We start from the raw sequence: 26,790 nt of genomic DNA, 5'->3' as shown, positions 1-26,790 counted from the left end.
TCTAACCACTAGACACCACTCCCCTGCCAGAGTTGGGAACAGAACCCAGGAGACCTGACCCATCCCCCTCCATCCCGCTCTAACCACTAGACCCCACTCCCCTGCCAGAGTTGGGAACAGAACCCAGGAGTCCTGACTCCCAGTCTGCTGCTTTAACCACTACACGGCACTACACAGCTAACTTTCCAGAGATGGCCTGTAAAGACAGTCAGTAGCTACAAAGTTTTGACGGGGCTGGGGGCGCGTATTCGGCAGGCCAGCCGCTCGTCCCTCTGAAAAGCTGCATGGAGGGCTGTGGACACTAGTTAATGTCCTGCCACAGCCCAAAGCCTCTAAACTCTGTGCCTGTGTGTGTGTGCACGCGGGTGTGAGCTCCAAAGGGGAGTGCAGGGCATGGATACATTGGCTGAACATCAGGACCTTGGAGAGTTTGTGGCTGGCTGTGACGGGTAGCGATGTCAGGCGTAAACAGAGTCATGCCAACGTGCCCCAAGCTGGGCACGTCTTGCTCACGTGCGCCTAGGAACAAAGGCCCTCATCCCCAAAGCTATTTAAGTTTCACTGGGAGTTAGGCAACTAAATACATTTGAGGATCTGAGCCAAACTGTCCTCTCTTTGTTTCTACAATTACTATCGTTGTTTATTCGTACTGAGGTCGTGCCTGAGGGCCTCAGACAAAGATCAAGGTGCCCGTCGCATGAGGTGCTGGACCAACACAGAGCAAAAGTGTGCTAGAAAGGAGAGAAATCTGGGTGAAGGGCATGTGGCCTGGCGTTTCTGGGCTAAGACCCAGCTTTGTTTGGTGAATTACAATAGTGTTGAAAGGTCCCGTTGGAGCTGCGGGAAACTCGGGGTTTTCTGCTGGGTGAGAAATTCCAGCAGCTTTCCTCCCGAATGGGCAGTTTCCTGCCAAATTTCCTTTGGGAATGGACAATTCCTAGATGTGAAACACAGGCCCGAATTTGTTCCTGAGTGAACCGGAGCAGAGCTTAGTCTTGATTCAAAAATTGCCAGTGACGGAGATTCTGCCCCGGCCCTGTTAGGTTGTTTCCATGGTTCATTCCCTCCCTGTTAAAAATATAGGCCTTATTTCCAGTCGGGATTTGTCTGAGATTGTCACCCCTTAATCTTCTCTGTGTTCAACTGAATAGATCCTGCTCCTGTCTGTTTTCCAATCCTTTAACGATTCTTGTGACTCTTCTCTTCGTCAGAAAACTTTCAACCAGTGCGAGGCCCCAGCTGAGCTCAGGGTCCCGTTGTGCCAGGCGCTGCACAGATACAGTGAGAGACAGTCCTGCCCCCACTGAGATCAAGGACCTGTTGTGTCAGGTGCTGCACAGACACAGCGAGAGTGTCTGTTTGTGTTCATTAAACACACACACACACACACACACAAGGCCTAGATGCTTACAGCCCACTGCTCTGGGTGGCTTTTGATGACTTAGGAATCAGTGAGCCTTGTTCTAGGGCTCACCAACTATTTAAAGGGATGCCACCGTTTCTTTTTGCTACACGCTCCCTGTCCCAAAAATTTACAATATAACTAGAGTCAGGCTGCCAGGGGAAACTGAATGACAGAGGAGGGACGTGCTGTGCCCCAGGTCACGAGGCAGGTCGAGAACCCAGGTGTCCTGACTCTTAGCGCAGGGTCCTATTCAGTCCATGCTTCTTCTGGACAGCTGCTAGCTCACCCCTAGAAACGGTCACTCTTCTTCTCCTTATGCTGCAGTAGGCAGCTTGGCTGGAAGGCAACATGGGCCAGTGGGTAGGAAGTTGAACTGCGTTAAGTTCACCTGGGTTCTAGTCCGGCTTACCAGATGCGTGACCTGAGGCGAGTTACTTCACCCTTCTGGGCATCAGTTTCCCCTGGCACCATAGTTTAATTAGACTGTAAGCTCTTCAGGACAGGCACTGTCACACTTTGTCTGTGCAGCACCTGGCACAATGGGGCCCTGATCCCAGTTTGGGTCCGTGCAGCGCCTGGCACAACAGGGCCCTGATCTCAGCAGGGACCACCTTGTTCTTTTCCCCAATCCAGGCTGCGTCACTGACCCCATAGCCCAGCCCCCTGGGGACAGAACCTGCCCCGCCACTACCAAGCCCCACAGTTCTCCCTGCCCACGTGCACCTGCTGCAGAGCCCAGAACAGGTGCATTAAAGTCCTGGTGTATTTAGTGCTGGACAAGTCCAGCTCCCTTGGCCACAGCTGTGAGGCAGCTTCCCTCTGGGGCCTTAGGGCTCACTGTGGTCCCCCCGCACGGGGTAGAATGTCAGTGTCATGAGCCCTGTACTGCATGCAGGGAGTCTCCCACTGCAGATGCCAGTGCTAGGGGAATGGGGCTGTTCTTTCTCCCCCCTCCAATGCATTTGGACCAACGCACTCCACCCCACGCATCGTGGGAGAGGTCATGTCGCTGGGCTGAGGCTATGCTTGGGGCGGGGGAGGTTGTTGCTGGACAATGCACTCTGGCCCACAGGGCAGGGGGGGCAAATGGCTTTTGTTTGACCCTACTTGTTGCCCCCTGGGGTAGATCTACGCCCTTAGGCCATCACAGGGCCGAGCCAAAGGGTATAAAGCCCTCAGCACCTGAAGGGGCTCTGAACGGAGCTCAGGAGAAGCCCTGGGGCCTCCGGCAGCAAGGCAGCAGCACCACTCTGCTGGCCAAGACCAGCCACTGCCACAGGGAAGCGTTGCAGAGAACTGCCCGCTCCTGCTGGTGCCTAGCAGCTCAGCCCTAGCGGCCCAGCCAGCCAAGTTTGCACCTTGAGTCAGCTCTCCGGGCCTTGCTCCAGCTAGAAGGGAGCTGGCCTGCTCGAACCAGGGGGAGCGGGCAGCCCCCTTTGCTTGCTACCAGAAGCCCAGCTGCGGGGCAGAAGAGCAGCTTTGCCAGCTCTTGTTTCTTTAAGCGCAAGGGGGCTCAGGAGATAATTGGAGGGGAGTGAAAGCCAGGAGGGGGCATTTCAGGGTGCAGCACCCAGGCCTCGCTGAGCTGCAAGGGAGACATGATGTGCCCCGACAAGCCCAGCCTGGGGCTGCCGATACAAAGCCTGGCTTTGCATCACTCCCGTGGGAGGAAGGGCAATGGGGGGGGGGGGGGGGGGGAGAATCAATGCAACTCCCCAGCCAGAGTGGGCAAGGGAAGGAAACTGGCCCTACAGGCCAGACTTGATTGGAGCCTTAGCAGGCGGCTCCAGTCCCATTTTAAAGTCTGCCCCAGAGCTGAGCCCAAACCCAATCCGGGAGCGTCAAGCCCTTTGCAGACATGACCCTGGTACCTGCCTCAGCCCCACCACTGCCTCCTGGGTCTCGCACTCCATCACCAGCTGCCTGGGGCGTTGGCATGGCAGCAGCGGTGTGCCCGCCCTTGCCTCGCTGTGCGGCCCGAGGGGCTGCGACATGGTGGAAGACCAGAGATGGCCCTCCCCGGTTGGACTGCAGAGCCCCATTCCCCCTCCCCCTCACCCCCACTCCCCGTTTCCTACATGCAATAACCCCAGCCTCTCCAGCACAGAGAGCTTGACCCCACCCCAGCTGGCCTCTTCGGCTGCAGGGAGGATGAGCAGGATTCTGGAGCCATGAGCAACATTGAGTGCCATGTGGCTACCCTAACCTAGCCTTCTGCACCCCATGCCAGTGGGGCTCCACCATGACCATTGGGGTGGAGGTCCCCTGGAGCCTGCAAGACAGGTCAGTTCCCTGCTCTACCAGACTCCCTGTGTGACCTTGAACTGTACTCCACCCACCTGTAATATGGTGATAGCTTCAAAGCACCCATGGGTGCTCTTTGGCCCCCCATTACGATGGTATTGAAGCAGCTAAGAGAACATGGTCCAGCTGTTAGGGCTGCAGCATGAATAGGTCTACTAGGAACAGGGACCACAACCCAGACTTTTGGCAACTAGGGGTAAGGGGAGTTGGACTTGAGCCCATAGTCTTGGTTCCAACCACCTCCTGCCCTACAGAACGGAGGCTCATGGAGTTAACTGGAGCCCAGACTTTAAGGGTAGACATGACCATTATCCATAGAGGCAGGTGGAAATTGGCTTTCCCATCCCATGGGATTTTGGGGATTAAAAAGATTCCCATGGCAGAGCAGGAAGAAAGTCAAGACCTTTGAGGTTTTCTCCACTGCCCCCCCCTCCCACACGCACACAAAAAGAGCCACCCCAGAAGAATCAATAGCTTGGTGCCATCTTGCCCGCATCTCTGGGGAGCACGCTACCCACTGGGATCTCTTGAAGATCTTGATACGGACAATCAGCATATTCCAACCAAAAATGGAAGTCCAAACCTTCCCCACCACCTGTGGGTATTTATGGATGGATAGGATCACAGCACTTATCAATAACATTCTTTGATAGAATATAGGCCCCCCGCACCCCACAAGCATCCTGTAGTGTGCCCATTTGTGGCTGATCTTTGTGAGAAAGAGACCAGCACGCGTGCGCTTGAATATTATTCAATATTTTATTGTGGAAACATACAGACAAACTGTTTCGAAAGCAGAAAGATCTCGGGGGGGGTTGGGTGGGGATTGGGGGGATTCCCACCCTGGAGATCAATTCCTTACCCTGCCCCTTCCCACAAACCCCCCCCATGAGTTCCATGATCCTCTAGTTTTATTTTAAGCCCAGCACAACAACAAACACAACAACAAAAAAGAGCAAGTGACGAGTTAGTGCATACTCATCTCTGGAAAGAAAAAGAAATCACGACTGTACATGACATGAAGACAGAATTCACTGCAGGAGAGTTGTGTTTCTGGAGGGTGAGATGCGGTGGATGAAAAGGGAAGAGACTGACAGTGTTTTTACCTAGACCTATTATCACTTGCTGCCATTCCCAAACAAGGCCGGCAAACCCTCCCACCGCTACCCAGACACCTTGAACTCCCCCAACCTACCAGTAGGGGGCAGGGTTTGCGCCAAGCTCTTATCGGTTTCTAGCTGGGTGGAGAACGTTCAAGCCTATGCCAGCAGGGGCAACATGGTCCATTGGTTCAGTAGGACTGGTGGGCACAAGGTGCATGTGTCGGGGGACAGAGGGAACGGGAAGGTCTATGCCATTTCTTCCTCTGCTTCCTCTTCGAACTCGCCTTCCTCAGCCGTGGCATCCTGGTACTGCTGGTATTCGGAGACCAGGTCGTTCATGTTGCTCTCTGCCTCGGTGAACTCCATCTCGTCCATGCCCTCGCCCGTGTACCAGTGCAGGAAGGCCTTGCGGCGGAACATGGCGGTGAACTGCTCCGAGATGCGCTTGAAGAGCTCCTGGATGGCCGTGCTGTTGCCGATGAAGGTGGCGGCCATCTTGAGCCCGCGGGGCGGGATGTCGCACACGGCCGTCTTGACGTTGTTGGGGATCCACTCCACGAAGTAGCTGCTGTTCTTGTTCTGCACATTCAGCATCTGCTCATCCACCTCCTTCATGGACATGCGGCCACGGAAGACGGCCGCCACCGTCAGGTAGCGCCCGTGGCGGGGGTCGCAGGCCGCCATCATGTTCTTGGCGTCAAACATCTGCTGGGTCAGCTCGGGCACGGTCAAGGCCCGGTACTGCTGGCTGCCGCGGCTGGTCAAGGGGGCAAAGCCGGGCATGAAGAAGTGGAGGCGAGGGAAGGGCACCATGTTGACGGCCAGCTTGCGGAGGTCGGCGTTGAGCTGCCCGGGGAAACGGAGGCAGGTGGTGACGCCGCTCATGGTGGCAGAGACCAGGTGGTTGAGGTCGCCGTAGGTGGGGGTGGTGAGCTTGAGGGTGCGGAAGCAGATGTCGTACAGGGCCTCGTTGTCGATGCAGTAGGTCTCGTCCGTGTTCTCCACCAGCTGGTGGACGGACAGGGTGGCGTTGTAGGGCTCCACCACCGTGTCCGAGACCTTGGGCGACGGCACCACGCTGAAGGTGTTCATGATGCGATCGGGGTACTCCTCCCGGATCTTGCTAATCAGCAGCGTGCCCATCCCTGAGCCGGTGCCGCCGCCCAGCGAGTGGGTCAGCTGGAAGCCCTGCAGGCAGTCGCAGCTCTCCGCCTCCTTCCTCACCACGTCCAGCACCGAGTCCACCAGCTCGGCCCCCTCCGTGTAGTGCCCCTTGGCCCAGTTGTTACCAGCTCCGCTCTGACCTAGGCAGCAAGGAAGGTGGGGAGAGGGCTCCAGTTACATTCCAGGAGCACTAAGGGTTGCATGGCTTGGGGGGGGGAAAATGGGAGTTTCCACCCTCTACCAAGCCAACCCTCGATAGGAGGACATGGTCTCCGTTGAAGGCCTGTGTGTTGAGTTTAGCAGATCTCCAGCCCTGGGGGCTCTATGGATGATCCAAGGGCTGAGTTCCACCAAACTCGACACATGGGCCACCTGGACAGTTCATTGTGTGCACACAGCTGCCAGATACAACCAGCCCTTTCAGCAGGATGGGGCAGAGGACCAAGGAGACTAGATTGCCCACGACAGGACAGGAAGGAAGCACACAGACTGGTGGGGCCAGGGGATAAACACCCCCACCTGGTGCTGCAGCTTCACAACTGTGCAATAACTTCTCCAGCCAAGACTGGCTCTGGTGTGGCCCAATTCAGACAGCACCAAGCACCCACCCGCTGGAGCTCCAGCCCCTTCACAGTGCCACAAAGGTTGAGCCTGCTGAAAGAGGGCCGAAGTTTGACACTGCCCCCTTTCCGAGACTTTAGCTTTTTAGACCCATCCCCTGCTCAGACACCTGGACATGTCACTGGAGAGCCTGGGGTAACCCTGCAGCTTTCAGATCCTGCACCATCTGGTCCGACATGGGATCCAGACACTGGCAAAAATCCATACTTGAATGAATCAGCCAACGCCTTGGGGCTCTCCAATTCCTTCCTGAAGATGCAGACGGTGTAGGTGGGGTTGTTAAATAAAGTGCCTTGCCCAGTAATTAAAAGCAAGTCACACATGCTCAGAGCGTCTTCAGCAAGTTCTACCCCACCCAGATCCCTTCGGAGAGATTCTTTTCTGGGGAGGAAGTCAGTTTTCTGAGAACCCCGGAGTCCTGGCTTCTCCCTGCCCCCAGCCACTGCTCTCACCACTAGTCCACACCGCTGGCCAGAACCAGCACAGGAACCCAAGGGGTCAAGTTGGAGCGGGATAGCAGGGTGGTACCCCAAACCCCACCCATAACCCAAGCCCCACCTTTCCTAACCATCTCCTTGTCACCCCTTCTTGGTGGGGACAGGGAGTGCAGGGACAGAAGCCATCACCCACCAGCTGGGAGAAAACAGGCTGAGCTGGGAATAGACTGGCCCTCCACAGGCCCTGCCCCTCCCGCCTTGTGGGGGGTGTGACAAAGTGGGAACGTTCTTAATGTTTTCTCTGAATACTATGTGAGTGCCTCAGTTTCCCCTATGCAGGTCTTAAGTATCTAAGTGGTGGGATAATGGTGTGTGTTTGTTGCAGAGCCCTAGGGGGCCATTGTGATAGTGTCTGCACAGAGAATGGCCAAATGGCAGACACCCTGTCTCCTGATGGCCTGGGCCCCTCCTCTGCAAAGGTGCCAACTGAAGGTGTTGGAGAACAAAGATCAGGTGGCCTCCTGGTGAAAGAGACAAAGGCCAGAGAAGGGGTGGGAGAGTTTCAGTTTGGAACTGGCTGGGGAAATGGAGGGAGGCCCAGATGGGGCTCTGGCCTCCCTGCCCCCGCAAGACAGACTTGACTGAGGGGTCCTGGTCTCTGTACCTACAAGCTCTGTTTTAGACCATGTTCCTGTCATCTAATAAACCTTCTGTTTTACTGGCTGGCTGAGAGTCATGTCTGACTGTGGAGTTGGGGTGCAGGGCCCTCCGGCTTCCCCAGGAGCCCCACCTGTGCAGACTCACTTTGGGAAGCGCACAGAGGGGCAGGGGATGCTGAATGCTCCGAGGTCAGACCCAGCAAGATGGAAGCCGTGTGAGCTTCTTGCCCTGGAGACAGTCTGCTCAGAAAGAGGAGGCTCCCCCAAAGTCCTGATTGGCTTTGTATGGAGTAGTTCCAGAGCATTGCTTGGTGACTCCGTGACGGGGGCGGGGGGGGAAGTCAGTCTCCTCCATGGGTAACTTGTGGGGTCAGGATCATTAACCTACCCTCTAAGGACTCCCCTTGTCCCTGAAACACAGGTCCCACCGAGGGGACCCCCTGCCAAGTGGTGGAGAAACTAGCTAATTATAGATGGAGCTATTTGGGGAAGAAACTTGCAGGGCACCTCAGCTGTTCCTGCATTGCTGGGGACCCCGCCCACCCCCGAGACCCCAGCAACTCAGTGCTGCCCACCTTACCGAAAACAAAGTTGTCAGGCCTGAAGATCTGCCCAAAAGGACCAGATCGGACCGAGTCCATGGTCCCGGGTTCCAGGTCCACCAGGACTGCCCTGGGCACATACTTCCCACCTTGGGGAGAGAGAGATCACATGCTTTCAGGAGGCTGGGTTGTGTCATCACAGGTTGTGTCACCCATCTGCCCTGGGAGCTTCTAGCCTGAGACCAAGGTGTGTGTATCGCAGGGGTGGTTCCTCTCCTCCCCCAGGCAATGGATTGCTACAGATGTAGCCAGAGCAGCTGCTGAGCCCTCCCCACCACCACACTCCCTCCCCCAGCCCCCACAAACTCTCCACTGAGGGCAGGTGTTGCCAGCAATTTGTTTCTCACTTTGCAAGTATCCCCGTGTGTGCGTCAGAGGCTCTCATAGCGCACCAGGAAGGAACATTCAGCCTTGTATCCACCCCCACAAACCCTGGGCACTTGCTATTTGAAGAGGAGAGGAAATAAAGCACTTGAGTGATCTGACAAGAGCTTACAGCAGGGGAGAGAACCCAGGATTCCTGCTTCGCAGTCCCCTGTGGTGACCACTGGACCCCACTCCCCTCCCAGAGCTGGGGATAGGACCCAGGAGTTCTGACTCCCTGGTCCTGTGTTCCACCCACTAGGGCGCACTCCCAACCAGGCCATTTCCCTCCCAGTGTGACATTAAAAAAGGAACTAGCCACAAAGCTTTAAGCACCCACCGGGAAGTTGCATGTTAATAGGGGAGATCCCTCTAGTCACAGAGACTGCGGTTAGAGACCCCCACCCCCACAATTCCACCCATCCCTCCGGACTCTGTACCTGAAGCCTCATTGTAATACACATTGATCCTCTCCAGCTGCAGGTCACTGTCTCCATGGTAGGTACCAGTAGGGTCTATGCCATGCTCATCACTGATGACTTCCCAAAACTGTGGGAGAGGGTGGGGAGGAAGGGGTTAAAAGAAAGGTCTCATAATCAAACCCTTCCACGAGCAATTGCAGACTGGATCTACCCTGGCACCAGGGCTGGCTGCAGAGAAACCCACCGAAGCTTATGCAACACTAACCCACCACATGAGAGATGTATTCCTTCCTGACCGCTAGCTGGTGACTGGATTGTGCCCTGAAGCATGCTCATTAAACCTGCTCTAGCCAGGTTTGCCTCAACTTGATAGCTGCTGCAGCGGCCCCCACTCCTCTGTGAGAAGATGCAACTAGATACCTGCCATATCATCCCCTTCTCCCCCCACCCGCTGAGTTATTAGCATCTACCTGCCTCAGATCCTTTTAGGAAAACTGATCAAATGCCTGAGTCTGTGGTGCCTTCATTGTAAGGAGCATATTGTATTTGCTTTCAGTGGTCTCTGCACCTCAGCCAGGGAGATGGGAGTGTAATTTATTTATCAAGCTGTCATCATAGCTAGGCTAATTGCAGGTGGCATTTGCACCAGTTACAGGGACACTGGCAGCATTATCTGTCACTTTCCACAAGCTGGGTTAGTACTTCACTCAGAACCGGCTTGCTGGGGGAGACTGTGGGGGAGAGAAACTGGCTTACCCCATTTCCCCAGGACAAGTGTCTGACTTTTTTAAAATTCCAGAAGTACTAAAGACCTCCAACCCAAGAAAATCAGGGCTCCAACAGGGCTAGGGTCTGTGTGTACACACACCCACCCACCCTGCCTCAAATGCTTACAAGGTAGAATAGGCATGGCAGAAAAAGGGTTATCTCCCTTATAGACAGATGGGGAAACTGAGGCAGAGAAAGGTTAAGGGCCATGTTTTCAAGGAAGTTTAGAACTAGATTTTCCAAGGGCTCTGCTCCCATTTAGGGTGCTTAAAATCCAGATTGTCAGGAGAATTTACCACCCATCACAGCTGGGTTTGAGAGCTCAGATGTAAACTGAAGCCAGGTCTCTTTCATCCCAGCCCACACAGAGCCATCGGGAGGGATGCGAGACTGTCAGAGCTGGTATGTTTCAGGAAATCTCTGGAAGGTTGTTTGCAAGTGCGCCCCCCAGGGCGGGGTTCTTGTGATTTGGTCGGTCGTGGAACAGCGACCCTGGAAGTGTTGGTCTAACGTACAGTTGGGTGCTTGGGTTAAGTGCCTGTGAACCCAGGGGAATTTGCAGGGTAATGGGACATCCCGCAGACCAGGGCAACAGATTGCACTGGTGCCACTCAAGTACCACAGCCATCCAGGCCCTCCTGGAGGACAAAAGTCCCCCTTTTGTGGGATCAGCTTAAACTACAGCAGTTTTCAACTGGCTGACGCCCCACCTACAATAAGGGGATCAATCCACTAAGGGGATCAAACGGAGTCCCGGCTCCCCCGCTTCTCTCACCACTAGAATTCTCCCAGCTCGAGAATCCAGGAGCCCAACTCCAAGTCCCAATCTCCAGCCATGAAACCCAGCTTCCTCCCTGCTAGGAGAGACCCCAGAAATCGGGATTCGCAGCCCTGCCCCCTTCTCTAGCTCCCCTCCCAGAGCCAGGAAGAGAACCCAGCCACCCCTTCCCCCCCCCGACCCTAGCCACTAGACCCCACACTCCTCTCCCAGAGGGGGGGCTAGAACCCAGGAGTCCTGCCTCCCTGCTGCCCCTCGCCCTCACAGACAATCAGGTCTGTATCTGGCCGGGGGTGGGGTGGGGGAGAGAAGACGGAATTGCAACATTCAGGTCAAAAGAAATCAGCATGGATCGACCACCAGTCTATTGTCTAGCAGGAGATTTACACACACACACACACACACACACACACACCCCAGCTGGCACCCGCCCAGCAATCCCTCCCTGCCATTCTGCAGCATGGCTCTAAAATGGAGCCGCAAGCCCTCGCCTCTTTCGATCTCACCACTATGCTGCAGCAAGTTCTATTTATACCCGGTGCTGGCTACATGGGAGGAAGCGGCAAGGAATCCGCTAAGGCAGAGCCTGGGGGGACAGCAAAGAAGCAGACCCCCCCCCCCCACACTCTTCTTAAAAAAATCCCTAGGACAGCAGGCACCCACTCCCCTCCTCTGCCTGGTCTTAGCACTGTCACTTGCCCCTCTGCCCCCACCGCCACATGCTACAGGAAGGGGTGCTCTCCCTTGCCAGCACCCCTAGATCCAGGAATAGAACCCAGGCATCCTACCCTCCACCCCCCAGGCACTAGACCCCACACTGGAGTGGAGGCTAGAACCCAGGAGGGATGGGGATGAAGATCAGGGGTGGGGGAGTGGTGTCCCTCTTCTAAAATCTGAAGTACAGATGGGGGGGGGATTGTAGACTGCAAGTCTCCCCTCTTGCTGGGCTGATATTTCAGGGGTCTCAGGTCCTGGCTGGTTGCAACTGGGGTGTGAGGAGGCAGCAGGGCCCTTCCCTAGAATTGGGGGTTGATCCCAACTGGCCAGAATTGGGGCACATTTTGGGGGGCCAAGGATGCAAAAAAAAATATGTGGAGGGAGCTATTCCGGTGCCTGGCTTCACCCCTCAATTTCAGGGGTTCCATTCCCTGCTGGTGTACAGGGCTGGGAAGGAGAATGGGTATCTCGGGGGGGGGGTTGCAGGCAACCAGCCTCTGCAGGAGGAACTGAACCCCTAAAAACAAGGGGTGAAACAAGCCATTGAGCTCATTTCAGCCTCCCTCCAGGGGACAGATCCCCCCCCCTCCAGATTCCACTCAACACCCCTCCCCCCCACCAACACCAGCAGGGATCCAAAAATAAACTCCCCCCCCCCAACCCCATGCAGATTCCTCCACCCTGCACCAGCCCTGGCCTGACAGGTTTGGCTTTTTAAAGAGACAGGCAATTGAAAGAGGGCGGGGGGAGGGGCAGCACCAGCCCCCTTTGCCAAGGGGCCTGTAAACCCGCAGGGGCAGTTTAAATCCAAGCTTTGTTCTGTCTGCAGAAGGCATGTGGGAACCTGAGCCTTGATCCCATTAGATCCCATCAGATGGGGCCAGGCTTCCCATAGCCACACGGGGCAGAATCCCCCCCCCCCCACAAATACACATCAGCCACCCCCATGCAACATGGCCTTGCTGTGGATGAGCCCTTCCCAGAGAATCCAAGGACAACTCTCCTCCCGCCCCCCCTACAGGGAAGGCTGGAATCAGGGTGTCCCTGTGTAAGCAGACAAAGCAATTGCTTAGGGCCCCGGGCAGCTCAAGAGGACCCCCATTCGCTTTTATTATTATTTTTGTAAGGAAGTGCCTGTTTTAGTGTTTGGGGGCTATAAGCAGGAATATTCCCCCCCCAAGGGCTAGCACCACCACTGAGTGTCTTTTTCCCGGTTTTGGTTAAAAGCCTTCAGATCCCAGGGGTGGGCAGATGTTTGGGGAAGTGCAAGCTGAGTGGGCTGGATCTGCACCCCCAAAGCCATCCTAGCAACACCCACCAGCAGCCTTAGCCAGGCAAGGTGGGGGAAAGAGGGGGAGGACGGGGAAAAACACCGCAGGCAAGCAGGGCTGCCAGGGACTTTTAGATTGACCCTGTAGATCAAGTGTCTATTAGGAGAATGGGGGCGATCCTAGGACACGTCCCCCGCCCCCGTGCAGATGGAGCGGCCGGATACCCCAGCCATCACGCCCCATTGCCAGCGGCCCCACCTGAACAAGAGGCAACGTGGCCCACATCAGGATGTGCCCCACTTCCACTGGGAGCAGGGCAAGTCCGCCCCACCTGGTGACTTGGCATGATGCTCTGGGCCTGCCCCTGCAACCTATTGGCATGAGCCAAGGCTGCCCAGCCCCTGGCCAAGCCACCAGGCCATCCCCGCACAAGGCCTTGCTAGACAGATCAAGAAACTCGGGGCCGAGGCCAACCACGGTTCTGAGCACCTGGGAGAACTCCCTGTTTGAGGCCATCACCAGCCCACAGTGGCCTTGTAGGGCCAGACGCGCCCTCTCCAACCAGTGCTCCAGGCTCCCAGCTCTTTGGCCTTTATCCCATGGACTCCACGCTCTGGAATCCCTCCCGGGGCAGGGGAAGCTGCCCTTTGAGCTAGGCCGTGACTGGTGAATTACTCTGGTTCTGAGATTATTTTTCTCCACCTCCCCCGTAACAAAGGATTTACAATGCTGATGCAATGCCAGGCAGGCGAGGTACCAGCTCAGCCGATAAGGCCCCCCAAGTGCATGCCGGGAAGGCTCCCGCCTTAAGTGAAGGTGCAGCTTCTGGATCAGTCATGCAGCTACCGCAGGATCAGGCAGGGAGCGAACCAACTCCCAGCACTCAGTGCCTTTGAGGAGAGGAGATTCATTGCTGACTAGGGCTGGGAGGGGCTCTCCATCCCAGCAACCCCGCACCCCCAGTGTGACCCACTGCCTCCTCTTTGAGGCACAGCTGGGCTGTTTGCTCCCCAGTGCTCACAACTTTACGCCCTCAGCTCCCACCCGCAAACAGCAGCAGCCTGACCTGCCAGACGCCCTGGGGACGTCACCATACCAGAGCTGGCAAGATTCCCCCAGGGTGGCTCCGGCACTGGCTGCCAACAAGCCACTCTGCTGCCCACCACAGCTTGGCATTTTGATCCAAGGTGCCTCGAGCTTGGCGTGCCAGGGGATCTGGCTTCCATTTGGACAGACAGACAATGGAGGGAGGACCAAAGGGTTTTAATACCCCAGCTGGAGGATGTTGAGAGAGACAAGTGGACCAGGACGCCAACCTCGACAGGGGCTATGGGCTGGAATGGAGTCCATTTAACAGGTGCAACCGGCAATACAGCCAAGCTCCTGATCAGTCAGCCACGCCAGGCCTTTCAGACTCTCTCCACGGAGTGAGACAGAGAGAGAGACCTGGTACAGGTTTGGTGCTTTGCCTTCACAGCCCCTGTCCGCTCCAGCATGGGGCGATTGGTCCAATAAAGAGAAACGGGCCTTTCTGCCAACATGTGCAGCGACTGGTGGTGGTGGTGGTGGGGGAAAGCTGCCATATGTTGTCTAGCATCAAACTGTACCTGTCAGGTTTTCATTTACGAGATCTGGCAGGGGAGGCTCGGGCCAGAGCCGCATCTCTGTTTCTGCCCCCTCCGGGATGGGTGGGTCGCTCAGGCATTTGAGAGGAGCAGCTTTCCCAAGGGAAAGGCTCTGCGTTATTCCCGCATTGCTCAGATCTCTTTCCCCGCCTGGCAGCTGGGCCGGCACATCCCTGCCCGCCTGGCCAGGAATCTCCCTGCCACCCGATCCTGTGCCCCATTCCTGCCTGGCAGTGATTAATTCACACGCTCCCTGGTGAGTCACCGGCTGGGTGTAGGAAGAGCCGGACAGACAGATCCGGGGCCCTCTCCGCTCCATACCCGCCATGCAAGCTTGGCTTCTCCGTCAGCAGCAGGGGAAGCCATGTTCATCCCCGGTCTCATGCCACTGCAAGAGACCCACCCTGCCCAGCTGCCCCTGCCATGGGGCAAACCGAGGCGGAAGCCCGCGGCTATTTTAAGAGGCTAGAGGGCCTCCCGGCCCGATGCCACAGCAAAAAACCAGCTCAAGGCTCCCACCTCTCCCCCCAGGCGCTCCCTGCAACGGGCAGGTTTCCCCGAAGGGAGCCATTGTGGATGTGCGCAGGGGCCGCTTCTCCATCCAGCCCCACTCGTGCGGCAATGGCAGATTTCTCCCCCTACCCCGGCCCCCCGTTCCACGGATCTTCTCCTGCAGGGGGGCGGGAGGGCTGCATTTTCGTCCCGGGGGGAGGGGGAAGGGCTGCTCCCCGGGCTATCTCGCCCTTTTATTTCAGCCCGCCCCGCGGATCCGCAGCTATTTCAGGGACGGGGGGGAGAGGGGGGGCTGGGAACCGGCCCTTCTGCCCACCCCTCACTGCAGCAAACAGCTGCTCGGCGTGTCCTTCTCCAGGCAGGCGGGATCGGGGCACAGAAAGGACTTGGGGTAGGCAAGGGGGGGATGCCCCAGCCCCACACCGGGCACAGACCTACTAGCTGTCCGATCAGGTTACCAGCCCCCGCCCCCCACGCAAGCGCCTGGTAAGGGGTCTCCCCAGTCAGCAGGGCACTGACAGCGGTGGGGGTCGCACTGGGCTAGGGACCCTGGCAGGGGAAGACAAACTCAAGGATAAAGGGGGTGGCCCAAAGCCTTTACCCGCCCCACCAGGGTCCGGGCTGAGATCCTGCGGAGCCCCGCTTCCCACCACCGGGTCCCGATCCCCAGCGGCCTTCATGCCCCCACCCCCCAGGGCCCCTCCCTGCACCCCTTTGGCCCGGCCCCGCCCTGACCTTGGCTCCGATCTGGTTGCCGCATTGCCCGGCCTGGAGGTGCACGATCTCCCGCATGGTCTCGCTCTGGCTGCGGCTCTTCCCTTAAGCCTTCCGCAGCCTCGCATGCGCCTTTAAATGGAGCCCGGGGGAGACGGAGACGGAGACGGGGAGGGGCGGGCCAGCGAGAGCCGCTGCGCAATTTGCGCATGAGCTAGAGCTGCCCCTCCCCCCTCCCGCGCGTGTTACACCTCGCTGCGCGCGTCCAGGGCTGCACCCCAGCTCCAGTGCGCTCCGGAGCCCCTCTCCATGCAGCGCGCGCGCGCCCACGGCTGCACCCCGGCTGCTTCCCTCCCCCCCAAACTCTACCAGCCTGCGGCACCTCCCCCCCCTCACCGCAAATTCTCCATACCCTCAACTTCAGCACCGCCTGCATCCCCTCTCTGTGCACCCTGCACCCCATCTCAGTACCCCATGCCCCCAGCTTCAACAACCCCGCCCCCCAAGAACCCCATGCACTCTGCATCCCCAGCCTGTGCTCCCCAAGAGTCCGCTCCCCCTGGAAGAAAGACGTGCTCTGCTTGCCTCACAGATGGCTGTGGGGTTTATTAAGGTTTCCCTTGGGATTTACTGAAGGGGGGCGGGGGTCTGCGGTGCGAGGGGGAAGAGAGGTGGAAAAAAGTGGCGGAGCTCCTATAATGCTATAAGGCTGAGCTGGAAAACAGGATGCAGCAGGGGTGCCTAGCAGGAAAGATGGAGTGCTCTAGGGTACCAGACCAAGCTGGATCACAGGGGAAGTAGGCCAAAAGTACCAGGTTTCCTTGAGTACTGTGCTCTGGAGGGAAGCGATACGTCCCAGGGAAACAGCCCAAGCGCTGGGCCTGGATGTATCCTGCCCATGTGAGCAAGCAGCACCCTGCACGCTAGGCCATTCTTGTGCACCACGGAGTGCTGATGACCCCGCTCCTTCACCATTAGCGTTGCCAGGTAGATCAGACCAGGAAGGGGCCCATCTAGGCCAGTTGCTCCAGGTTAGGGAATAGATTCATCTAGATCAGCCTCGCCTGTGTGGGGGAGAGGAACTGGTGCCCCTTAGAGGAGAAAGGCCATAGATCCTATTCCCAGCCCCCCTGAGCCAGCCAGCCCCATCCCCTGCCCAGAATCTAGATCAGAGCCGGTGTCCCTTACAGGGGAATGGCCCCAGATCTCATTCTCCTCCCCCTGAGCCAGCCAGCCAGTCCCACCAACCTGGGGCTGGAGCTGAGCCAGGGCAAGGCCTCTCATGCCTTTATGTGGTTGGAAATGAAAGGCTAAACCACACAGCTCCAAATGATTACTGCTGTACTCCAGCGCCATCCTCTGCCTTGTGGCTACAAACGAGCCCTTGCTCTGCCTCCGAGCATTAAATTGTGGGAGCTTCCCTGCTTGATTACTCTGCACACCCCAAGCTGAAGCCTCAGAAAACATAGCAGAGTGACAGTGTAGGGTAAAACCAGACCAATACGGCAGCAGTGGAATTGCTACGTGCCCTCGTGGCTCCAAGGGTACCAGCTGTGATAGTCTGTACCCCTATGTTCACTGCTTTCATAGACAGGTGATGAATTTTGTACATAGTATGCCTGGTGAGGTATCATCTGAAAACTCATAATTTTCTGATCATTATTGTATTGATGAAATATGTGTGGCAGCATTGGGTGTAAAGATATAGAGTTCCACTGTAGGATACTACTGAGGCCATGTCTACACTAACAAGTTTCCAGTGGCACAGCTGTACCGTGTAGCTGTGTTATGCCGATGGGAGAGAGAGCTCTCCTATTGACATAGAATCATAGAATCATAGAATATCAGGGTTGGAAGGGACCCCAGAAGGTCATCTAGTCCAACCCCCTGCTCAAAGCAGGACCAAGTCCCAGTTAAATCATCCTAGCCAGGGCTTTGTCAAGCCTGACCTTAAAAACCTCTAAGGAAGGAGATTCTACCACCTCCCTAGGTAACGCATTCCAGTGTTTCACCACCCTCTTAGTGAAAAAGTTTTTCCTAATATCCAATCTAAACCTCCCCCATTGCAACTTGAGACCATTACTCCTCGTTCTGTCATCATCTGACATCTGACATCATAAATTCAGCTCGACGAGTGGCGGTAGCTCTGTTGGTCGGAGAGTGTCTCTTGCTGATATAGTGCTGTGCACCCGAGCCCTTATGCCGGCAAAACTTATGTCACTCAGGGGTGTGGGTTTTTTCACAATCCTGAGCGAAAAAAGTTTTAAGTGCTGGTGTAGACGTGGCCTAAGACAGGTTCCAAGCAAGGACAAACCAGTTCCCCAGTGACAAAAGCTAGCCCAGGGCCTCAGCCTGGTGTCAATGAAATCAAATGGACCATCACCTAGTTAAGTGGCCATTCTTTGGTAGGAAAGAGGGTGTGAGCAGAAAAATCTACATCTGGACAAAGAAACAGCTGGGAGTTCCCCTCCACTCAGGCCTTTTGACTCATGAACCCCAGCTGGAGGTGTTTCTTGAGAAGGCTTTAAGAGGAGAAAGCAATCTCTTTCCTTTCCTCTTTACCAATGGTGTAAACAACACTTGATGAAGAAAAGAAGGGGTACTGGACTGGGGGAGATCTTGGCTGAAAGATTCAATCTAGTTTGAGTAAAGCTGTTGTAACTGACAGAGAGAGTTCTTTGCTTTGCATTCACGTCGCTTGTTAAGTTTAGTATTAGCTGGGTTTTACCTTTTATTTCTTTGTAACCGATTCTGACTTCTATGCCTCATTGCTTGTAATCACTTAAAATCCATCTCTCTGTAGTCAATACATTTGCTTTGCTGTGTTATCCAAACCAGTGTGTTTGGATTGAAGTGTTTGGGGAAACTCCATTTGGGATAACAGGATTTGTGAATGTCATTTTCTATTGACAAATGATGGGTTTTATATGAGCTCGTGTTGTCCCGGAGGGTGCAAGGTGCAATTTCTGGGGCAAAGTCTGGGCCGGGGAATTTGCTGGTGTTTCTCTGCTGTGTAATTCACGAGTGGCTGGCTAGAGCACTCAGCTGGGAGTGATTTAAATGCTGGTGGCTGGGTGTGAGCAGACTAGGAGTGATCGCTCTTGTAAAAGGTGTCAGAGTGGTAGCCGTGTTAGTCTGTATCAGCAAAAAGAACGAGGAGTCCTTGTGGCATCTTAGAGGCTAACAAATTTATGTGGGCATAAGCTTTCGTGGGCTAAAACCCACTTCTTTGGATGCATGCAGTGGAAAATACAGTAGGAAGATATAGATACACACTGAGAATATGAAAAAATGGATGTTGCCATACCAACTATAATGTCACAGCCATTAGCACCTGCTCTAAGAGCCAGAGTGTCTGGGTTCAGCCCTGCCCGGGGGCGACGGAGCATGACCCTGTGTGGGGGCTTGTGGGAGGGGGACCCAGGTTAGGGCAGGATGCAACAGGTGGCGAGAGCAGGGCAGTGGGGCACTGAGGGTTATCAGCCCTGGCTCTGAGCACCCTGGAGGCCCTTCCTGCTGCCCTTGTTCCCGGATCTGGCCTACTTCTTTTCCTGGAGATCTCTCTCATATGGGAGCGTTTGGGGTGGGTTCCCCAGTCAGTCCCCCTCCCCCAGTGGCTCTAGTGGGAGTGCCCAGCAGGAGCTAGGTGGGGGGAGTTATTTCTGGTTCTATCCACAAGAATTTGGGATTGGTTTGGGAAGACCCAGAGGGGCTGGGGTGGGGGGAGAGAGGCAGGTGACAGTCCCCTCCCAGTGTTTGGAAGAGGTTGCAGATCTGATGTTCTGGATGCCTTAGCCACCCCTCTCCCCCCAGACCTGTGGGTCACATGAATCAGGACAGGTTGCATTCGCAAAGCTGCTTGGATGCGACATGAGTGCCGGTTCTGCAGGGCCCTCACCAGGGCTGCACTGCCCCCTGCTGGGCACCCCTCAGCTGAGCCCTGCTGCATTCGTTCCACCTCTGGCTCAGGGGTTAATGTTAGCTAGGGACCTCTCGCCACCTAGTGGGCATTGAGCTGTAGTGACACCGGGGGGAGCCGGGACTTTTTCAAGGCATGGGTCACTTATTAAGATGGGAGTTTCTCTGGGATAATTCATGATTGATTAATATTAATTACTGTTGGTTAACGGAGTATTAATAGTAATTAGTGAGGCCCATTCCCCCCAGGCACTACAAACAGCATGATGGATAGGTAGAAGGCTGAGGATAGCTACCTGGCTAGGTGTGTATAGGGATGGGTGGGTAGGTAGATAGATGGGTGTGTATCGACATGGATGGATGTAAGTGTGTAGGGATGGATGGATAGATAGATAGATAGATAAGGTAACAAGTCTTGTGGATAGGGTGGAAGTAATAGATGTGGTATATCTTGACTTTAGTCAGACTTTTGATACTGTCTCACATGACCTTCTCATAAACAAACTAGGGAATCACAACCTAGATGGAGCTACTATATGGTGGGTGCAAAACTGGTTAGAAAACCATTCCCAGAGTGTAGTTATCAGTGGTTCAGTCATGCTGGAAGGGCATATCGAGTGGAGTCCCGCAGGGATCGGTTCTGGGTCCGGTTTTGTTCAATATCTTCCTCAATTATTTAGATAATGGCATAGAGAGTACACTTATAAAGTTTGCAGACGATATGAAGCTGGGAGGGGTTGCAAGTGCTTTGGAGGATAGGATTATAATTCAAAATGATCTGGACAAACTGGAGAAATGGTCTGAAGTAAATGGGATGAAATTCAGTAAGGACAAATGCAAAGTGCTCCACTTAGGAAGGAATAACCGGTTGCACACGTACAAAATGGGAAATGACTGCCTGAGAAGGATACTGTGGAAAGGGATCTGGGGAGCATAGTGGATCACAAGCAAAATATGAGTCAACAGTGTAATGCTGTTGCAAAAAAAGCCAACATCATTCTGGGATGTATTAGCAGGAGAGTTGTGAGCAAGACATAAGAAGTTATTTTTCCGCTCTATTCCGTGCTGATTAGGTCTCCACGGGAATATTGTGTCCAGTTCTGGGTGCCACATGTCAGGAAAGATGTGGACAAATTGGAGAGAGTCCAGAGAAGAGCAACACAAATTATTAAAGGTCTAGAAAACATGAGCAATGAGGGAAGATTGGGGAAAAAAAAATTGGGTTTGTTTAGTCTGGAGAAGAGAAGACTGAGAGGGAACATGATAACAGTTTTCAAGTACATAGAAGGTTGTTACAAAGAGGAGGGAGAAGAATTGTTCTTCTTAACCTCTGAGGATAGGACAAGAAGCAACAGGCTTAAATTGCATCAAGGGTGGTTTAGGTTGGACATTAGGAAAAACTTCCTAACTGTCAGGGCGGTTAAGCACTGGAATAAATTGCCTCGGGAGGTTGTGGAATCTCCATCATTGGAGGTTTTTAAGAGCAGGTTGGACAAACACCTGTCAGGGATGGTCTAGATAAAATATAGTCCTCCATGAGTGCAGGGGACTGGACTAGATGACCTCTCGAAGTCCCTTCCAGGCCTAGGATTCTATGATTGTCTATCTAGGGAGCCAGCTGCATTTGCTGTGTTATGGGGCACTCTAGTGGCGGGGTTGGGGGGGGAAGGGGGATGGTTCTACTTTCTTCAGTGAGTCCGACCCCAGAGCATTTGTGAAGCAGTATCAGGTGGAGGCCCGACACCACAAGGGGTGTGTGTGTGTGGGAGTGTGTGTGATTCCCCCAAGGGGGGAGGGGCAGCTGTTGTTGTATGGGGGTCACAACCACTTACAGCCCCCGCCCGGCTTCTGCTGAACAGGTCTGAGCGACGCAGGCTGGGGGTGCTCTCCCCTTGCTGCCAGCGCTGTGCTCACCCCGGCATGGTGCTGCAGGGAGTGGGGTGCTCTTCCCGATCAGTCAGGGCTGCAGTCCTGTCACCCAGTGACTATATCCAGTCCAGAAGGGATCATAGCCAGCAGGAGGGATGAACCCAGCATCTAAACCAAACCCAGAGCTGCTGGGGGGAGCGGGGGTCCAGAACCCCTGACCCTCAGTTCCAGCAACTCCCAGCTCCCACCACTGCAGCGCCCATATGGTTCCCCTCACTGGCAGCCGCAGTAGGTCTGTTCTCCACTAGGAAGCAGCACCCCTGTCCCCTGACCCAGGAAGGCCAGCGGTGACATCCAGCCCCGCTCTCTGGGTAACTTGAGCCCCACTTGGGGTATTTTTAGGGCTGAGCTGACCTGCCTGAACCTCCATCTGGCCTTTCAAAGGACAGGTATGAGCCAAGGAGCTGCCCCACCCAGTGATCTCTCCCCCATCACTTCTGGGGTAGGAACCAGATTCCCCCAGAGGGAGGGGAAGGAGGGGGCAGGGCCCCAGGGGACGGGGTGGGGACAGGAGCTGAGAGGTGGGCTCCTGGGGTGGGGTGTGTGTGTGTGGGGGGGGAGGCTGGGTTCGGCTGCCGAGGAGGGAGGAGATATTCATACGTGGAGAGCCTCAGAGCCAAGAGGTTGTCAGAGATGGAGACACACACACCGCCATGCCCCTTGCAGCCAGGAGGTGGCGCTCTAGGCCTTGCTACTCTCTCCCACTAGCATCAAGCCTGCAGTCACCCCCCCCCCACCTCTCCCTGCCCCCCCCCCCCAATTCTCTCCCTTCTTATTTGGTTGGGCCAGTTCTTGCTGCCTCAGGGACCCAGGGCTGGCAGGGCCTTCATGGGGGAGGGCAGGGGGGAGGAGGAGGAGTTGAAGAGGCTGACAGGGGCTCCTAGCCATAAGGCACTGAGCCGGGAGAGCAGCAGCCCAGTTTGGCCAATGCTGACTATGAGGAGGAATGTATGGGAGCATCTCCGTTAGACACTAGCACTACAGGGGCTATGACACACTGTCAGGCAGTGTTGAGCCCATCCAGCAGAGGGCTGTGAGTCGCATGCACACGCACAGAGTGGGGCATTGGGGTCAGCACTGGCTGTATGGGCCAAGTGCCCCCTACTGAGCCCCCCACCTTGCTCCCTGCATCACAGCGCCCCCTAGTGTTGCACTAGGGGGGAGCGCTGCCTGCGTGGAGAGAGTGCCCCCTACTGGATCTCCATCACCAGCGTCTGGTGGGGTAATTCCCCCCCACACCCAATGATGGCAGTTGGGGTGTTATCAGCCCCTCCCGCAATCACTGGCTCTGGCCCTGGTCTCAGTTCTGGGAATCATCCCAGCTTCTGGGGAAAACCCCTATTTATAGCCGCAGGCTGCAGGAAAGGGCCCGGCTCAGCTGTATCGAGTGGTCTGCGGGGCTGCCCTGCTCCAAGTGAGGGTACGCCCGGGGTAAGGTGCAAATCTTCCCATCCTCCTCCAGGCACAGCTCTCCCCCCCCACCCCGCTGCAGCTCCTAAGTACCCCTGCCCAAATCCCCCTTCATTCCACAACACAGCCCCACCCCCACTCACCCAGGTGCCCACCCACCTGGGAGGGAGACAGCCCCGAGCACGGTGGAAAGCAAACAGTGCCTTCCCCTTCTGCTGCCAGTTCCCCCCCACACCCAGTGAGAGCGACCCCTGTCTTGGGACCCTGCTCACTCCCCCCGGGCTGTCAATACTTGTCCAGTGATAGCACCCCCTGCTGCTCCTCCACTATGTGCCCCCCAGTGAGAGCACTCCCCCACCCCGATCACCCCGAGATGCAGCCCCAGGCTCTTGGCACCTCCCCCCGGTCACCCCGAGTCGCAGCTTTGCGTGCGATGTAAATGCAAAAGGCCAGCGAGGGGGCCCTGCCTCTTGGAACAGACTCCACGGCCCGGAAATGCAGAAAACAAACCCGGCTCCTCAGGCCTGCAAGGCTTCTCCCCCGGGATACAGGAAGGCTGACCTGAGATGACCCTCTCCCTGGATCCAAACAATCCAGATCACCAGGGGAGTCCATCCCAGGCAGGACACACCATGCAGCCCCCCGCTAACCAGACTGTTGAAGCAGCTGGGCAAATGCTGGTGGGGGGGCTCACCAGGTCCCAGCTGGCGGTGCCTGGTGTCATCACAAGGGGTCACCCTATGACACGGCTGGCACAATTTGAACTCTGGTTCCTACGGGGGGAGGGGATACCCCAGTTTATTTCCCTGTGTGGCATGGCTGTGCTCTGTTACCAGCTGCCGTGCCCCATCCCAGAGGTGGCTGCATTTCAGCGCTGGGCGAGCCAGCTCCGGGCAGCGTTGCGGTGTGGCTGTGAAACAACTGGCCTACCCCACCCCAGAGGCGGGTGCATTCAAGCAGGGCTGCGCAGGTAGCGTTTGGGCTCCCCGGGCCGCGAGATATGCCCCGGGGGCAAGGCTGAGGTGTCCCCTCCGCCCCCGCTCAGAGCTGCAGCCTCCCTCCAGCCCTGGCCGCCCGCCAGGCTGGGAAGTGACTGTTCCTGTTCAGAGCCAGTGAGTTACACAATGGGAAAAACAACCAGGAAATTAATATCCAGCCCATCGCAGCAGCTGCCCTGGGGCTGGGTGCACAAGTACGCCGGGGACAGCCACATAAATATGGTGCATGCACGCACACACCAGCATGGGGGGGGGGGCACACACACACAAAACTGCAGGCAATGTGCCCCCCCACAATACCCTAGCCAGCAGGGGGCAGTGGAGACACAACCTCTGCCCCCAGCTCCAATCCCATTGCAGGACTTTTGCCTGCCCCAACCTGCACTGAGCCCCATGGGGGCTCAGTCTCAAGCCTCCGCCCTCAGCAGTTTGCAGGTTGGTTCCTTTCTCCCAGGACAAGCCCTGGCAGGATTCTGGTAGAGCAGGGAGGGCTGGGCCAACCCAGCCATCTGGTGCACATGGGCGTCAGGCCAGAAGCTGGTAAACTTCGGGGGGGGGGTCAGAACCTAGGGCCTTAAAGGCATAAGTCAGGGGAGTGATGGAACTGACGGTATCAACACCATTCAGCCCGTTTTTGCTTTAACCACTCAACCCTACTCTCCTCCCAGAGCTGGGGCTAGAACCCAGGAATCCTGGCTCCCAGCCTGTCCTTACTCCAACCACTAGACCCCACTCCCCTCCTAGAACTGGAGCTAAAACCCAGGCAGTCTGACTCCTAATCCAGTGTTTTCCTCGTAGGTCTGTGCCCCTATGCCCCAGGTGGTATTTGGTATTGAGCCACCCTGTTCTATTAATGTGCCCCCTTCCGAGGGCCTGGGGTGCCCCGGCCAGGATTGAGTGCGAGGGGCTGTGCCCTGCCCAGGGGATTGATCCAACCAATCAGCCCTGCTTTGTACCTGTTCCCTCACTCCTCAAATTTTAGTTGAAAAGGGCCACAGACACATGGGAGCGCGTGGCCGGGGTGGGCAGGCACTTCCCCAACCTCTACACAATGGGAGCTTCCCCCCTTCCCATCTCTCCCATCTGATGAGCCCCAAGCTAACAGCTGGACCTCGTTAAGGACAGCTGGAACTGCAGACTTTCTCTCCCCCCGCCCCACAATCCTCTCTGTCCCCCAGCTGTTGGCCGGTGCAAAGCTGCCCCCCCCTTCACTGCATCTTCCAGAGTTGGGTCAGTGCTGGGTCAGATTCCATGGCCGCTGTTTATCTTGGGCTGAACGGGAGGTAGCAGAAGGACCCTTTCCACCCTGGATATATCCCCAAAGGGGAACTTACGTCAATTGCATCGGTTTGGGGTCCAGAGTGCTGGTCCGTTTTACCCCCATCCCCCTCCAGGAACCCATCCAGAGCTGGCTTCACCCCTGTGGCTAGCCTGGGGGAAGACTCCCATTTTCCCTTAGCAAAGGCCACGGTTCTAAGACAGAAAAGATCTCCTGGCTGTCATTGCTGGAGTGTTTCTGTTACAGCGGGAGCCCTCGCGGGGAGAGGGGGACATCACTGCACATTGTCTTCCAAGTTCTTAGCGTGCAAGCAAGTGTTCTGTCCTTGAAGACATGCCGTGTGGTGGTGTTCGTTGAAATGATGCATGATGCGTGTTCTTTTGGGACGGGGGTAGTGGCAAGCAGTGGAGGAGTTTGCTCCAAAGTCAAATTCTTCATAAATCGGTCAGGGCAGGTCCGGTGCTTCTTACACTGCCAGTGGCTTCTCGATTGAAGCTACTGGCAACATGGTGGAAGAAGTGGGATTAGAACCCATGTCTCCATAGCAGCTCTTAGCAACCATCTCCCCTCCTAACTGTGATACCCTCAACCACCTCCCCTCCTGCTCATGAACCTGCTGGATCCCTGGGGAAGCCACAGCAGTGGTTTGCGTGGTACAATGAGGTTAAGAGAGACCGGGGTGTGTGCGTCCCAGTGTGCGGCTACCCACATCCTGTCACCTCAGCCAGCGGGGTAACCAGACTGGCTCCCTCTTCCACAGGCTTTCACAGGCATCCAGGGACTGCCAGAAACACTACGAGCCACAGTGTGGGATCACAGAATGGGCCATGTGGTCTAGTGGTTGGAGCAGGGGAGGCCGGGAGTCAGGACACCTGGGTTCTATCACCAACTCTGGGGTAAGGAGCGGGGATTAGCGCTTAGAGCAAGAGACAGTCAAGACTCTTTGTTCAGTGTCCTGCTGTGTGACTTTGGTCAGGTCACGGCCTCTCCCTGTACCTCAGTTTCCCCCCGCTATAAAAACGAGTCATTATCCCTTATCTCCCAGGGCTGGTATTGCGGCTTTGCTTGGTTACCATCTGCCCTGGGGCTCAGAAGGGGCAGATATGGCTCCCGCTATTGTTCCCCTGAGCCTAGCGCTGGGAGTCACACGGCCCCTGTCTCCCACTGGGGTATAAAGGAGTCATTCATGGCAGCTTTGAAAGGAACTCACAGCCCCCCCGCCCCCGAGAGGCTGTTGTGAAATAGTCAGAGGAAGGAGACAGACAGAGGCTCTGGTTCAAGAATCTGGATTCCCCCTGAGGATTTGTTGATTGGGCCTGCTGATACCAATCCTGAATTCCTAAAAAGGCCCAAACACTTGATGAACTATGCAGGGATTGCTTGGGCCAGCTCCCAGATGCAGCCAGCTCTGGGGCAAGGCCTGGCAGCTGGTTAACAGCCACAAAGCACCACTGCCCAGAGTGTTCCCTATGGGGCCACCATTCTTGCTCCTTGCTGCACAGCACCCCCTAGGACATGGGGGCTGGCATTAAGATCCCCCCCAAGCAGGGGCACAGTTGGCGTTTTTGGGTCTCCCATCCAAGAACAAACCATGCCTATGTCTCCTTAGCTCACAGGCTCTCATCACACAGGCCTCCCTGGTGCCACATCCAGAGCCAGAGAGCTGTAGGAGCGGCCTGCGGGCATGCCCTGGGCCTGATCCTGCCTTCTCCTGCACCCAGCAGGCAAGCTCAGCTCATCTAGGCCAGGCCAGGCCCTCCTGCTGGCCCCCAACCCCATCAGCCCAGTTG

The 26,790-nt window shown here is 56.1% G+C and overlaps 1 protein-coding gene across 1 annotated transcript; it reads right to left on the bottom strand.

Annotated features, from left to right (window-relative positions):
* Positions 1-4,449: 4,449 nt before the first annotated feature.
* On the bottom strand, positions 4,450-15,764 carry TUBB4A (tubulin beta 4A class IVa). The gene is made up of 4 exons (XM_038378781.2): positions 15,488-15,764; positions 9,099-9,207; positions 8,274-8,384; positions 4,450-6,116 (listed from the first exon to the last, which is right to left on the bottom strand). Exons 1-4 carry the CDS (start codon positions 15,542-15,544, stop codon positions 5,059-5,061), a joined length of 1,335 nt encoding a protein of 444 aa, XP_038234709.1. The 5' UTR covers positions 15,545-15,764; the 3' UTR covers positions 4,450-5,058.
* Positions 15,765-26,790: the final 11,026 nt, after the last annotated feature.

The sequence above is a fragment of the Dermochelys coriacea genome, chromosome 20, assembly GCF_009764565.3.
Source record: "Dermochelys coriacea isolate rDerCor1 chromosome 20, rDerCor1.pri.v4, whole genome shotgun sequence".
Taxonomy (NCBI): domain Eukaryota; kingdom Metazoa; phylum Chordata; order Testudines; family Dermochelyidae; genus Dermochelys; species Dermochelys coriacea.
The sequence above is the reverse complement of the archived record's forward strand: the minus strand, read 5'-3'. Positions and strand labels throughout refer to the sequence as shown.

Bases quoted from the DNA above. Each gene is read 5' to 3' on its own strand.
- TUBB4A (XM_038378781.2), bottom strand. From the start codon at position 15,544: ATGCGGGAGATCGTGCACCTCCAGGCCGGGCAATGCGGCAACCAGATC. The intron at 9,208-15,487 runs GTCAGGGCGGGG...CCTCTCCCACAG, and splicing joins GCAACCAGATCGGAGCCAAG to TTTTGGGAAGTCATCAGTGA. The intron at 6,117-8,273 runs GTAAGGTGGGCA...CTTGCTGCCTAG, and splicing joins GCCTGACAACTTTGTTTTCG to GTCAGAGCGGAGCTGGTAAC.